The sequence below is a fragment of the Peromyscus eremicus genome, chromosome 18 (genome assembly GCF_949786415.1).
Source record: "Peromyscus eremicus chromosome 18, PerEre_H2_v1, whole genome shotgun sequence".
NCBI classification, from domain to species: Eukaryota; Metazoa; Chordata; class Mammalia; order Rodentia; family Cricetidae; genus Peromyscus; species Peromyscus eremicus.
The window spans coordinates 40,262,842-40,277,904 of record NC_081434.1 but is presented as its reverse complement, the minus strand read 5'-3'; the positions used below and the strand labels follow the sequence as shown (position 1 = coordinate 40,277,904).

The 15,063-nt window shown below is 45.2% G+C and overlaps 1 protein-coding gene across 1 annotated transcript; it reads right to left on the bottom strand.

The window, feature by feature from the left end:
- Positions 1-1,175: 1,175 nt before the first annotated feature.
- Hsp90b1 (heat shock protein 90 beta family member 1) lies at positions 1,176-14,947 on the bottom strand. Its single transcript, XM_059245698.1, has 18 exons — positions 14,761-14,947; positions 13,761-13,863; positions 12,879-13,020; positions 12,252-12,368; positions 11,091-11,422; positions 8,963-9,074; positions 8,675-8,794; positions 7,556-7,672; positions 6,316-6,453; positions 6,150-6,227; positions 5,971-6,036; positions 5,001-5,270; positions 4,559-4,804; positions 4,020-4,156; positions 2,951-3,029; positions 2,705-2,860; positions 2,127-2,246; positions 1,176-1,484 (listed from the first exon to the last, which is right to left on the bottom strand). Exons 1-18 carry the CDS (start codon positions 14,807-14,809, stop codon positions 1,455-1,457), a joined length of 2,412 nt encoding a protein of 803 aa, XP_059101681.1. The 5' UTR covers positions 14,810-14,947; the 3' UTR covers positions 1,176-1,454.
- Between the last annotated feature and the right edge of the window lie 116 nt (positions 14,948-15,063).

The window sequence follows — 15,063 nt, the reverse complement described above, 5'->3', positions numbered from 1 at the left end:
ATGTGGACACGTGTGCATTGCCATGGAGGGCAGGTGTCAGATCGCCTAGAATATGAGTTATAGACAGTTTTGAGCCATCAGGTGGGCTCTGGGAACTCAACATAGGTCTTCTGTAAGCAACAAGTTGTCTGCAGTCATTTCTCCAGCCCCAGACGACATCTTTTAAGCCCACCCTAATGAGCAGACTGAGGCTCTGAAGATGAGTTTTTTCTGTTTGATACAGGGTCTCACTATGCAACCTTGCTGGTCCTAGTAGATTAGGCTGACCTTGAATTCAAGATCTGACCGCCTTTGCAGGCAAAGCAAAACACTCATGCACATCAATTTTTAAATTTTTGACAGGGTCTATTTCTTCCTGGCACTGGCTGAGTCTTGCTGGCTTTGAACTCAAGAGATAGATACTCCTGTCTCCCAAGTGTACCACCATGCTCAGCTAACATAAAATCACCATGGTATGCATACCTTTAATCCTAGCACTCTGGAGGCAAGTGGAGTTCTAGGCCAGCTGGAATTACATAGCTGTGAGAGCATGTTTCAAAACAGAAACCACTGGCAAGTTACTTCTAATTACCCCGTGGCCCTCACTGTGTCTTACTGAGTGCCCACTTGACCCCCACCACCCAGTTAATGGCTTCCCAAGTTTCTAGTCAGCTTCCTCTCGCCTGTAAGGACTGCTCAATCTAATGGCCTCCCCTAAGTTTCCAGTCAACTTCCTCTAGCCTGTAAGGACTGCTCAGTCTAAGGTTTTCATGACCTCTAAAGAGTGACAGTGTCCCCCTCCTGTGCTTACTATAGAAGGTTGCCACCAAGTCTAGCCCACATTCAAAGTTTATATTCTGATCCCTGGAAGGGGAGTTATTTGCATGTATATCAACTTGTTTAGTAAGAAAGATGACCTGAAAAGCAAACCACCCGACCTGAACAAACCAGCTACCTAACAGGCAGGAAGAAGAAAAAAGTTATCCTGCTGTGTTATAAAAACAGTCGGCAGCCGGGTGGTGGTGGCGCACGCCTTTAATCCCAGCACTCAGGAGGCAGAGGCAGGCGGATCTCTGTGAGTTCGAGGCCAGCCTGGGCTACCAAGTGAGTCCCAGGAAAGGCGCAAAGCTACACAGAGAAACCCTGTCTCAAAAAACCAAAAAAAAAAAAAAAAAAAAAAAAAAAAAGTCGGCGGGTATTTGGGACCTTTTTATTTTTATACACATGACAAGATTTTACACCAATAGTCAGTTAAATAGTACAAATTTACATTCATGAGGAATGTTAAAAAAAACCAAAACAAAACAAACTCAACTAAAAAAAACCCACTTCTTCCTGTGACCCATAATCCCAACATTTTACAGTGCAGGGGAGGTGGTGGCTTGGGGGAGCATCCAAAACAAGTCTCTCCAAAAAGAAAGGACTTTAAAATTTCACATTCCCTCTCCACACAGGATCCGTGGTGAGAAGATAATTTACAATTCATCCTTTTCTGCTGTAGATTCCTGTGAAAACAAACATCAGAAGACACTTACAATCCAGTCACTAACCCTGCCTTATGGAAAAGCTCACATTTAAACTGTTCTGTTATTCTGTTTGTAGTTGCTTATTGGCAAAATAATTCAGAACCCACCAAGATCAATGCCTACATCTAAATAATGAAAACTTTAAAAATGAAGCGACGGCACAGGAGTACACAGAAAGACCCTATCTCAACATCCCGCTCCATCCTGAGTGTTTGCACACAGTGAGCAGCATGAGGGTGGGGTAATCAATCTGCTTAAAAAGATCTTGTGAAGGGGCTGGAGAGATGGCTCAGAGGCTAAGAGCACTGCTTGTTCTTCCAAAGGTCCTGAGTTCAATTCCCAGCAACCACATGGTGGCTCACAACCATCTGTAATGAGATCTGGTGCCCTCTTCTGGCCTGCAGGGATATGTGCAGACAGAACACTGTAGACATAATAAATAAATAAATCTTAAAAAAAAAAAAAAAATCTTGTGAATGCTGGATAAAATAAAGGAATGACACATTTCCTCCAGCTTCTGAGCTTGGTGTCTGATGCCCACTTCTCTGGATTTACTCCTGTGTGACTAGCCTCACGCAGCCCCATCTGGGTGAACTCAGTCGGCCCCACTCTCCCTCAGACCTTTGCTGTTTCTTCCTCCTCCTCCTCCTCTTCTTCTGTGCCTGCATCCACCTCTTCCTCTTCGTCTTGCTCCGTGTCTTCTGCCGTGTCTTCTGGCTCTTCTTCCGGCTCTTCTTCTACCTAAAGGTGACATCCACGACCCTAGTAAATGCCTTCCGTCTATTTTCATTTTGCTCTCAAAATGTTTAAGATGCTAATGGGTGCTTTAATAAGAACTGTAGTAAAGCAGGGAAACTATCAGAAAGGAAGACAGGGATTTCTCCTTCATTTCATAGGTCACTCTAAGGGTTCAGACATGGAACAAGTTACTTCTAAGAGTAAAAACTAAACAAACTTCTTTTTTTTTTTTTTTTTTTTTTTGAGACAGGGTTTCTCTGTGTAGCTTTGCGCCTTTCCTGGAACTCACTTGGTAGCCCAGGCTGGCCTCGAACTCACAGAGATTCGCCTGGCTCTGCCTCCCGAGTGCTGGGATTAAAGGCGTGCGCCACCACCGCCCGGCTAAACAAACTTCTTAAGCAGTATCACTTAACTGGGAGACAATTGTTCCTAACACTTGTGGCAGAGCCCAGGGTACAAACCTGTGCTTCAGGGTCAATGTTTAGACTGAGGCGAAGCATTCTTTCTATTCTGTCTCCGTATGCCTTGGTGTCTGGTAGGAGATACCCTGACCGGAGTGTTGCTGTTTCAAACAAAACGACAGCAAGATCCAGGACAGTCTTGTCCTCTTCATCCTCCTGATAGAAGGCACATTTGACTAATATTAGTATACAAGTTACAGAGCATCCAGTTTAAACAGACAGGAGAGCAGCCATAGCTTTACTCACCTTAACTCGCCGAAGCATGTCTCTGATCAGCGGATGTCTGGGATTAATTTCAAATGTTTTCTTCTGACTGGCATAGTAACTGTGGAGGGACAAAATGAGCATCAGTTAAGATGCCAATTTTAGGGTCCACATGCCTAGCTTTAATTAGAGAAAAGAATTATTGCTTCCTTTAACAGGAGAGTGGCCATGGTAAGGTTAAAAAAAAAGAAATAAAAGGAACTATTTAATGATGACTCCCAAGTTCTTCCGGGTTAATTAACTGGTTTAACGTCTTGTTCATCCCCTAATACCTTAACTGAGGCATCCAGTGATGGGTGCTGCTTAAGTTCATCATCTCCATGATTCCTTTCCAGTGTGGGTCCCTAAACCCACTTGTTTACTTAACACCAATTAAAACTTTGCAGTGTGTTCTGTACGTTCTCATGCTCATTAGTATTTTACTTCAACTTTTTCTATAAATCCAAGTCCAGAGGGTTTATCATACATCCGCTTAGGGTATAACTTGATTAGTCTGATGGTCACAAAGACAAGAGCCACCACAGTGTAAACGCAGCGAGTGCTGAATGGACAGTAAGTAACTTTTTTGACACTGACAGCTAAGTTTTAAACAATATTATAACGTAGGATGAAAGATACAGCAGCATTTTTTACTTAGAACTCAGAGAGCCTAGCATAGTGGATCTCTGTGAATTCCAGGCCAGTTTGGTCTACAAAGTGAGTTCCAGGACAACCAGGGCTGTCACAGAGAAACTTTGTCTCAAAAACCAGACCAAAAAACACTGGTGAGTTATGATGTAATGTGAACATTCCCCCCCCCCCCCCCCAAACACACACACAGGGTTTCTCTGTGTAGCTGTGGATGTCCTGGATAGAACTTGCCCTGTAGACCAGTGCTGGGATTAAAGGTGTGTGCTACCACTGCCCAGCTTGTGGACATTGTTCTTAATTTAATCTAAAGTAAAAATAAAGAAAATAAGGATGATACATGTAGCGGATCAAAAAAAAAAAATGACATTTGCACATAAAAGAACAAGAGCTGGTACCTTGGTGGGACATCCCAGTTACTTACTTTGTGGAGATGTCCTTGCCCGTCTGGTATGCCTGTGCCTTCATAATCCTCTCCATGTTGCCAGACCATCCATACTGGCTGGCCACAAGAGCACAGGGAGACTCTGTGAGACGCTGCGATACCACGGCCTTTTCAATCTTAGGATGGGAAACATCAGACACAAGTGAGTCTCAACAGCTAAGCAATGCAGTCGCCCCTCAGATTACTGACAGAGGCATTCAGATTCGGGGTCCTTCAAGGGACACTCATTTCAACTTAAACCTGTAAAAACTCAGTACACACTCAGTAAAATCAGTATTAGAACAACAGGAAACGTCTGTAAGGTGCAGACTCACTCTACCCCGTATTAAACCCAGGGTCTAAAGCACAGCAGATAAAGGTGTCCCTGAGCTGCACCTCCAGTTCCCTGTTGAGTCTTGAGTGCCTGAGGCTACAGGTGCCACTCTCTACAACTGTTCATGGTTACAAAGAAACCAGGCGTAGACCAGTTTGAGCTAATTCTTAGGTGTGGACGCTAAGGTCTGCCCACCACAAAGTACCTTGTCCTTAAGGGCCTTGTCCTTCATCCAGGTGAGCAGAGGCTCAAACTCCTTCTCTGTGGCTTCCCGGTTTTCCTTAGTCTTCTCGCTCTCATCAAACTTCACTCCTTCTTTGGCAACGTTCTGGAACCTCTTCCCATCAAACTCGGGAAGGGCCTGAATGCAGTATTCATCCACGGGCTCTGTGAGGTAAATGACCTCATAGCCCTTTTTCAGCAGTCTCTCAACAAATGGAGAAGACTCAGCCTATAAAATTAAAGGAAGTGTGTTTCGTCAAGTTCCACCTTGGTGTATCAGCAGGGTCTCCACAGCATTAACAACGCCGTGTGAGAGAAGGACCTGGGGTAAGTGTCCTCTAGTGGCTGCCAACTACTCCTGTGACAACGAACTCCGTTCCTCTCCAGCACTGGCTACCCACAGCTAGCTAGCTGCTTTTCCTCACCTCTTTCCTGCTTGACCCAGCCATGAAGTAGATCTTGTCCTGTTTTTCCTTCATTCTTTCCACATACTGGTCTAGACTAGTGATGTCAGTTGCGTGGTGAGAAGACTGGAACCTCAGGAGCTTCGCCAGCCGGGTGCGGTTTGAGTGGTCTTCAATCACGCCCAGCTTGATGTTGGTGCCGAACTCCTTCCAGAAAGTATCGTTGTACTTCTCATCGGCAATCTTCTTGATCATGTCCAGAGTCTTCCGGACAAGCTTCTTCCTTATCACCTAAAGAAAACGGAAATCTGGTTAGCAAAGTGCGCCTCAAACCCTGGCAAGTGTAGAGACAAGAACAGCCACTGGAACAGCAGAATGGCCACACTACTGCCACCGATCAAGGGACAGGAAATGACTGGGTACTCCTTCATTGAGTTAGATTAACGACAAGTGTTTTTAATGTTAGCATTCTAGAACGTGGATATTTTGACAAAATGACTGATATTTTCAAATGCTTAAAAACAAAACAAAACCCACCTCGTCTTCTAATTATTGTGACACTGGTGGGAGCAGGCTTACTGTGGTAACACACACATAAGTGACCATGTGATAACACACTTGTCTGTGGACCACAGAGTAGGTGTGTACATTCCCTGCTTTCAGCTTTGTTCGAAACTGTATTAAGTGTCGGGGCAATGTGTCAGCTCGAAGACCCAACAGTCCAGAGTGAAAGAAGTTCCCTTTTTGAGACGGGACCTCATGTTAAGGTAGGGTGGCTTCAAACTAATAAACCCTGGCATGACTAGCAGGACCTCATAGCCTTCCTGTTTTTTCCTTCAAGCTGCTGAGATAATAGGTAAGCACTGTTATGCCTGACAGAAGTTCTTTTGGACAGTCAAAGACCAGCTCAAGCACAAAATCTAGCTGCCCTCCTCACGGAACATCCTCGCACTCCAACTAAAGGGCAAGGAACCCAACTACAAGTCCTCACCTTGAGGAGTTTATGTTGCTGAAGAGTCTCACGGGAAACATTGAGAGGGAGATCATCTGAATCCACCTGCAGATAGTAAACGTCCACTGAGCAATAAAATCAACTCCATACCAAAAAGCCCAGCACTGCTCGACTCCCACCCACTCCAATGCCCATGCACCCCATCTTCAGATACTTACAACACCTTTGACAAAGTTAAGGTACTTGGGCATCATATCATGGAAGTCATCTGTGATGAATACTCGGCGCACATACAGCTGATGGGAACCAAAACAGAGTCAGTCACTTTTGAAATCATACTTTTCAATTTTAAACTTAGTTTACAATACTTAAAAACCCACCTACCTTAATATAATCGCTCTTTTTGGATCCATATTCATCAAACAGACCACGAGGAGCAGATGTGGGCACAAATAAAATTGATTTGAAGGTGACTTCCCCTTCTGCAGTAAAGTGGATATAAGCCATGGGGTCATCACTTTCCTGTGGAAAGTACTTGGGTTATTCACATCACAGGAAAGAGCAGTACAAAGGCTTAGCACTTCATCACACCCACAAGCATTTCACAGAGATGGCCCCTCACCAAATCAAAACAGAAAGGTGGTCCCGAGAGCAAGGCTGGATTCTGACTGAGTAAGGTTTTGGATGACTGCTGATAACCCCACTATCTATCTGTTAATCCAGGAGGGTAATGACATGATAGTGAGCAAACACTAACTTTCATGCCATGCCAAGTCCTTCAGCACAGCTGATCTGTACAAGACCTTGTTCAGGAAATAGTAACTAGAAGCAATCTTAAGTCTAGTTTTACATTCTGAGGAGTCAAAATAATGGATCAGTAAAAGAAAAACAAAAATCCCCGAGAAACAGCATCAGCAGTATCTTAAATACACGGCAATGTCTGATGTTGTGTGCGAACTCTTTCAAGATCACATTAAAAGCCACGCACTAACTCACGTCCTGTTTTATGCTGGAAACCATCGCTGACGTAAGTGGCTCTTAATGTCTCTATAACATGTTTCTCAGCCATCCTGTGAGACCCGTGGATGACGCGTCTCATATATACATGCATTATGAAAATGACAGTTTAGTTCTCAGTGTTTAGAACAACTCTTGGATCTCTACTGCTTCATTAACAAACATGTTGTGTGTGATTACTCTTAAGACGACTCCTAACCAGAAACCAACCTCCAAGGCTCTTGTGAAATTTGAATATAATTGTTGCCCTCGATACTCTTGCAAGAGACACAACATGGTTGTTATAAAATTTTTTGTATAATCTTATTGGGAAAAATGGGGATGAACAATCTTTATAGTCACATTATCATATTTTTGTTGTTGTTTTTGTTTTTCGAGACAGGGTTTCTCTGTGTAGCTTTGGAGCCTGTCCTGGAACTCACTCTGTAGCCCAGGCTGGCCTCGAACTCACAGGGATCCGCCTGCCTCTGCCTCCCGAGTGCTGGGATTAAAGGTGTGCGCCACCACCGCCCAGCCACATTATCATATTTAAATTAACAAATATGCTGATGATTTTGTACAACTCATTAATAACTTAAAAGGAAAGAACTCTTGACATAGAATTTACCTTTGAAAAGGATTTGTAGAAAGCTTTGTATTCATCCTCTTCTACTTCTTTGGATGGTCTCTGCCATATTGGTTTGATATCATTCATAAGTTCCCAATCCCAAACTGTTTTTTCAACCTAAAGTTAAGATATTTGGTAAGTTTCTTTTAGTCCTCAATGGTTAACCTACAAGTGATCATAATTTGCTATTTGCTATCTAATAGGGGTCCTACTAACAAGTATTTTTCAAAGCACAGGTCTTTCTTTTTTAAGAGGTAAGTTCCAGCTATGTGGCCCAGATTGGTCTCAAACCAAGAACCTCTTGCCCTGCCTCTAAAGTGCTTGGATTACAGCAAAAAGCAAGTCTTTCACTTAGCACTTATAGCCAGTACTTAACACGAAAAGGAGAGTAGCCAACATCATAAATTCAACAATCTTCAGCAACCCTTCTACTCTCTCTGCTACCTAAATCAGTTTAGGAAATGTTTTGATAGTAGATCACAACATGCTAGAGAGAAGATACAGAAAGCTTCAGGATTTTAAAATTCAGAATACAGAAGACAGACTTAACTAATACAGAAAGTCAGAAGGTTTTTACAGAGGATTGCTACTCAAAGCATTCCAGGATAAAACACAGCACATAAACAAAGGCCATGTTTTTAATAGTAGAACCACCTGGAAAATGAGAAACTTTTAAAAATGAAGCCTCATGCCATGCATGGTAATGGATACCTTTGATAGTTATCCCACACTGGGGAGGCAGGAGGATGTCAGAGGCACATGCTGAGACCCAGCTTCAGAAAGTCCACCACCAACCAAAACACACACCCATCCACACGCCAGAATGAAGTTCTAGGCCTGGAGAGATGATGGCTCAGTGGTGACAGTGACTGGAGGCTGGATTCCCAGTGTCCACACGGGAGCTCACAACCTCTTTAATGCCAGTTCCAGAGGCCCCAACACCATCTTCTGGCCTCCATGGGTACCACACACACAGTGGTGCATAAGTATACATGCAAGCAAACCACCCACACACTCAAAAACAATTTTGTTCAAGACTGAAGCTTCATAAGCCTGCACTGGCGGTTGGAAGCTGCTCTTCCACAGACGCTAACATCAAATCTGAAGAGCCAGGCTTACTTTCTTGGTCTTCGGTTTCTTTTCTTCCTCCTCCTCCTCCACTGCAGCTTCATCATCAGATTCTTCCTTCTCTTCTTTAGCTGCTTCGTCTTCCTCCAGGGGCTCCTCGACGGTCTCGGTCTGTTGAGTAGAGAGTACAAGGACAGTTAAGCTTGCTGGTGTAATCCTCATGTCTACGGAGCAGCAACCACTGTCAAGTAAAAGGCCTCCAGTAAGAACCACACAACACTCACCCCAGCTCAACACTCATGTCTACCAAGGTCACGCATGACATTTATCCAGACTCACCTTGCTACTCCACACGTAGATGGGGAAGTTGATGAACTGAGAATACTTCCTGACGAGATTTTTAATTGTGTCCAATTCAAGGTAATCAGACGCTTCTTCTTTTAAGACAAGACTGAAAGGAGAGAGAATGCGCCGTTTAGACACAGCTTGCCCACACTGGTAATGACAGCCAGCAGTTAGTTCTGTATGACACCTGACACAGTAAGAACTGCCCTCCCCCATCAGAAGGCTGTGAGCTCAATATAACACACGGGGAAGGGAAAGGAGACTTCCCTGTATTCCCTCAGGTGGACAACAGTGTTTTCTAGGAAACAAAAATCTGAGGACGCTGGGAATTTTCATTTCTCAGGGTGAGAAAGCAGTTCAACACTGTCACTTTCAGTTTTATACCGTCACTCTAGCACCGAAGGATTAGGTATTCCTAAATAAAAACATGGTAGTACAGCGCTTGCTGGGCAAGCGTGAAGGCCGAGTCTGATCCCCAGCACCCATGTAGAGAGCGGGGCACAGTGGCTGCACTCGCATCCTGGAGCTGGCCACCCAGACTAGCCTCCTCAAGCCCCACTGCAACTGGGTCAAAACAGAAAAAGGTGGGAGAGTTCCTGAGGCAGGAGACTTCAGGTTGTCCTCTGGCTTCCACCCACAAACATGTGCACAATCACACCCCACCGCCAAAACTGAGGGTGGGGAGCAGGGGTCCACAGCTCCAGTGTCTACCCTGAGTACTCAACAGACACATGTGACTGGTGGCCGCACTAAAATTGTAACCAAGAGGTGACCTAGAATATGGGAGGGCGCACAGTTCTGTGCAGATACAACACCATGTATAGAAGCCGCTCTTCATCCACTGGCTTTGGAGTCTGCAGGGCTCCTGGAGCCAATCCCAGGCAGACACCGAGTGAGTCTCTACTTTGACGATGCCGCACTGTTGAGAAGAGAGTATGTGTGCCCCGCAATAGTCCTTCTCCTCCCCACACACTTGCACACTGAACCTTTATGTATGAGGGGAATATGATGTGTGCCAGCAAGTCGGACTTTAAAAGCTGAGGAAGAATGTGGTAAAATAAATCAACAGTGACTAGAAGGGATGCATCAACATTTCCCAGATGCAAATTTTCTGACCTTATCACTTAGCTCTCACAGATCGCTCCTAAGGGTTAGAGCAGCTGATTTAGGGATGAGAACACTAGTAAACTGATGTCTTTTTGTAGCGTTTCTGGACATTTTCAATTCTTCAGCTGGGCCATCCTGGGTTGCTTTGGAGCCTTCAAACACACCCTGCTTCCTGCCTACAGAGTATCTAAAGCTAACATCAGTATTCCAGGAAGTTTCTGATAATAACTCTTCCTGAAAATGCAGGAGCCCTTAGCGTCCTTTCTTGCTTTTGACCCTAAATTGTTTTTCATGCTCTAAGGAGCCTGAGCCCCGTGAAAGCACGGGACTAAATCTATCCATTTCCCACTGTAACCCCAACCGCTACGCTACGCTACCAGGCATTCACCTGAGTATGGGTGACCGGTGATGCAGGACTTGAGAAAAGGAAATCTTACTTAGGAAAGAAAGCAGTAGACCTGTTATATAGTTTCATTTGCTTTACTAACCAACACTATGCTATTAAACTGTCCTCAAGTACACGCTAGTCAACTGTCAGGCTGAAAACAGTTATCACAGAGTTATTACCCAGATAATCTTACCAGTCTCTTGGTACATGAACATCTGGCACATTCTCTGATTATTTATTCTCTTCACCCCACATTACAAATCATGACTATTTAAAAAAACAGAGAACCAAAACTATCAGCAACTGCAAGGGTGAGAAGTCCTTTACGCCTGAGAACACACCACCCTTTCCTTCTTCCCGCCTTTATCTAGGCTTCTCTGAACATCTCAACCTCCTTCTCTAATCTGGAAAACCCAGAGCTACCCCTCTAGGAGAGCTCACTTCCTATCTGTGCTCTCTGTACAACAGCAATCTTAACACTTTGTACCTAGACCCCTGCACATCTCAAGTCTTCCTTCCAATGGGACAGCAATTTCTTCATGTCATGGGCAAGGAAGTCAGGCCCACAGTGAACCACGTGCTCGGGACCTCGTTCTATTGGTGTGTGTCAGAAGCAGCAGTACTCACGTGATTGTTGTCCCCCGACCTAGTGTGTTTCCTCTGGGGTCAGCGATGACAGAGAACTCATTGGAGTCTGACTCCCAGATGTGCTGGGTGTCATTGTTGTGTTTGGACGTGACAATGACCTTATCTGCTACAAGGAAGGCAGAATAAAAACCGACACCAAACTGGCCAATCAGCTCAGAAGTCGACTGGCCGTCTTCTTGGGCCTCTGTCATTTTGTTTAAAAACTCGCTCGTTCCAGATTTGGCAATGGTACCAAGGTTTTTAACCAGCTCCTCTCTGGTCATTCCTACACCAGTGTCTGTGACATGCAGCAGGTTCTTCTCCTTATCACACTAAAAGCAAGACAAGAATCAGAGAGTTAGGTCTCCTTATTTACATTATGCCAAATGCCAGGTTCTACATGGAGCAATGACCAGCTTTGGGCCACATCAACTTTAGACAGATACTACTCTGTAATCTACTTGATGGCATTTCAAAAGCACTCCTTAAAAGTATGTTTCTTTGTAGTTTTAAATGCAGTGCACTTCAGGAAAATAGGAAGAGACTGGTTTAAATGTCAAAGAACAGATACTAACCCAAATAAAACATTTTGAAGATAAAATTCCAGAAAAACTATTTCACAGAACACAAAAGGACTAAAATCAGTGATTATTCATGTTCTTCATTAAATACCCCTGGCTGTATCCAGGAGCCTGGTAGGACTGTGCATGCACCCATCCACGGGCCATGTGATTATTTCTGCCCAGGGAAGTTGCAAGTGGGAGTTGTGAGTGTGACTTTCAGGCTGAGCCTTTAATTGATGTTCGACCCTTTGCACCATGGCAACCAGAGATACTCCAGATGGCTGCTCAGTCAGCCCGTGGAATGATTTAAGCCCAGGACTTGGCTACCTTTGCCTAAAGGGCCAAGTAGTATCTATTTTTGGTTTGGGGAGCCATAAGACCCTGTCACAGTGATTACAGCCATTGCAGACAAAAGCATTTATAATGTTACTAGTATGACTGTGTTCCAATAAACCTAATAAAAATAGGCAAAGTCAGATTTGTCCTACAAGCAGCCCAAGGACTTCACTTTTCGCAGCAGAATACCCACTGTATCCAACTGACGGACTGCCTGGCTTCTGAGGTTCCTTTTTCAAAAGGACAGTTCAGTTAAGCTTACCTTAATCTTGACTGTTAACTCTTCATTCCCAGCCAGGGCATTCTCATCAGTTAGTGAGATGAGTCTTATCTTGTCTAAAGCATCGGAAGCATTTGAAATCAGTTCTCTCAGGAAAATCTAGAAGGAAGTCAGAGTAACACACTGGGATTAACCCCTGGGCACAGTAAGATGTTGCTTTTTCTGCCAAATTCCTCATTTCTCCTCAGAAACATGAAAAGACAAGCTCTTTGTGGTTCAAGGATGGCTTCACTGTCTTCATAAAAAGTCAGGTGTGGCTCTTCATAAATAGGCCTGTGGTAAGCACAAGGGCTACCCCAACTGGTGAGAACAGGGGTACTATTTATTCTCCCACCCTCCATCTTTAGTTCACTATACCTGAGAGCTCAGTCTGTGTGTGTGACTGCCCCTCAGTCAGCAGGCCACAACCATACTCTGAGCTAAAAGGCAAGACTGGGAAAATGTCAACTCTCTTCCTCCCCCAGTATAACCAGTAACAATTCTTATTCATTCCTATTGTGTATTTAAACTTCACAATTACTATATACTTAAATCTTCATGATCTACTATGAAAGGATGCAAGCACTACCACAGGGATACAAACTGCTGTCCTAACCACGTGACACTTACCTCTTTATTTTTATACAAAGAGTTAATGATAAGTTTCATCATCCTGTTAACTTCGGCTTGGAAAGCAAACTTTTCAGACTTTTCTCTAAGTTCTCTTATTTGTGATGCGTTCAACCCATCCAACTGAATAGCTTCTTCCTCTCTAAGGAAATCAAATTAGATAAGCAACTGCTTAGTTTTCATTTTTTAAAAAGTCTCCAGTCAGGACATAGTGACGGTCTGAAGACTATCTCGTTGAAGGGTAAAATGGAAGCCTTTATAAACTACCATTAACATACCAGCTCATTTTTATCACAGTAATGGGCTGTCACTCAGTTGGAAATAGTTCCTAAAATTCCCAGAAAAATAAACCCAGCTACCCTCTACTGAAAATCAAGTACTCATGTATGCATGTCCTCACAGCTAACACTTTAGTACTGCTGCTAATTCCTAAGAGATCAAAATTTAAAACACAGCTCTCCTATTGCAGAACTCACATTTTAAAGTTACTGGCATAAGCTCTATTTTCTTTTTGTATTACTAACTTCACACAAACAAACAAAATCAATTTGTAGTCATCTGTCAGTTATGAGAGTTCCCAGCACGAGCTGTATGTCCGTCCTGCAGCTACCAGCTTTTGTTTTTAGATGCTGAGATGCCAGGCTTACCCCCAGCACCTCATTCAACTTCCCTCCTTCAATCCGTAGTCATTCCTAGCTAAGAATTAGGAGAGACTTCTGTGTGCAGATAACTGGGTACTCCTCAACATTTCTGATTATTTGGTATCATTAGCAACTATCTTATTAAGCACTGGATGTTCCTTAGGCTGGAGAAGGAAGAGAGGCAGCCACTGTGTCCCACAGACTTTCAAGGTTTTATCAGCAGAGTTTCAACGGCACCGACCTCTGCACAACTTCATCGTCTGTCCTTGAACCTTCTCTGCTTTTACCCAGGTCCTCTTCCACTGTACCATCCACATCGACTTCATCGTCAGCTCTAACAAACCCTGAGGAAAAAAGGTAAAACTCTCAAAACACTGTGGCTTCCTCTCCTTCATACAAAGAACAAGACCAAGCAGGGCTAGAGATAAAGTGAACAAAATTCAACAAGATGAGGGGATGGAAGAATGATGTATTGATTTCAATAATCAATGTCACACCAAGTTAGCGCGCTAAAGTTTAAATGGAAGTGTTCACTACCCCCAGTGGACTCTGGAAGACCAGGCTGCCATCACTTGTGTCCAACGTTCCCTCGAAACAAGGCCAGAGTGATGCAGGCCCCATCGACACCCACACGTGTTGCACACAGTGCGGAGGCCTACACTCGCTAAGCTAAAACGTGGGCCCGCCTTCGTTGTCACAGGAAAGAATGCAAACAGGGTTTTTGCAACTTCTAGAGAGGGGAACTGAAATCGGGCCCAAAGGGGAAGACGTGTCAAGGACTGTGCTCGCAGCACATTGGAATCGGGCGCTGGCCTGCGGCCGCACGCCTGCAAGCCTCGCGTCAGGAAACAGAAACGCACTTCCGAAGAATCGGAGGGCAGGGACCGGGGGTCCTCAGGATGGGGTGGCCAAAGGTCGGATCTGATGACAAAAGTCCTTAGGGAGGGGCCGGCAGAAGGCTCCCCCGGGACTAGAGTCCGAGAGGCCGCGCCCCGCCAGCGAGACTTCGGGGAGCGCTCCAGCTCCATCCGCAAGGCATTTAAATGCCCCGGCTCCAAGTCGCCTCTTCCCAGAGGTCTCAGGGCAAGCATCATCACCCGGGTCTCGGGTCTAAGAAAGGAGATGGTCCCTGTACCCTCTGCAGCTCCTGGCGTCCCCCTCCCAGGCTCAACGCCCCCAGAACGTTCGAGAAGCGGTCGCGAAGGAGGAGGGGGGGCACCCGCCGCCGCCCGATCACTCACCGAAGGTCAGCAGGACGCAGCAGAGGCCTAATACCCAGAGGACCCTCATGGTGCGCGGACGGCGAGTCGCAAGTCCTTTTCGGTCGCAGGAGCCGCCTCCGCCCCCCCCAACCCCGAGTCTCAGGTCCTCACACCTCCAGCCGCGCGGTCCGCCCACTAAACCGCGCGCAGGTCGGGCTGCTTTTCACCCCACGGCTTGCGGGCGGGGGACGGGAAACACGAACGCACCAATCCCGCCTCACCACGCACTCTCTGCACCCAATGGGGACGCACGGGGGGGACCGCAGCCCACCAATCGGAACT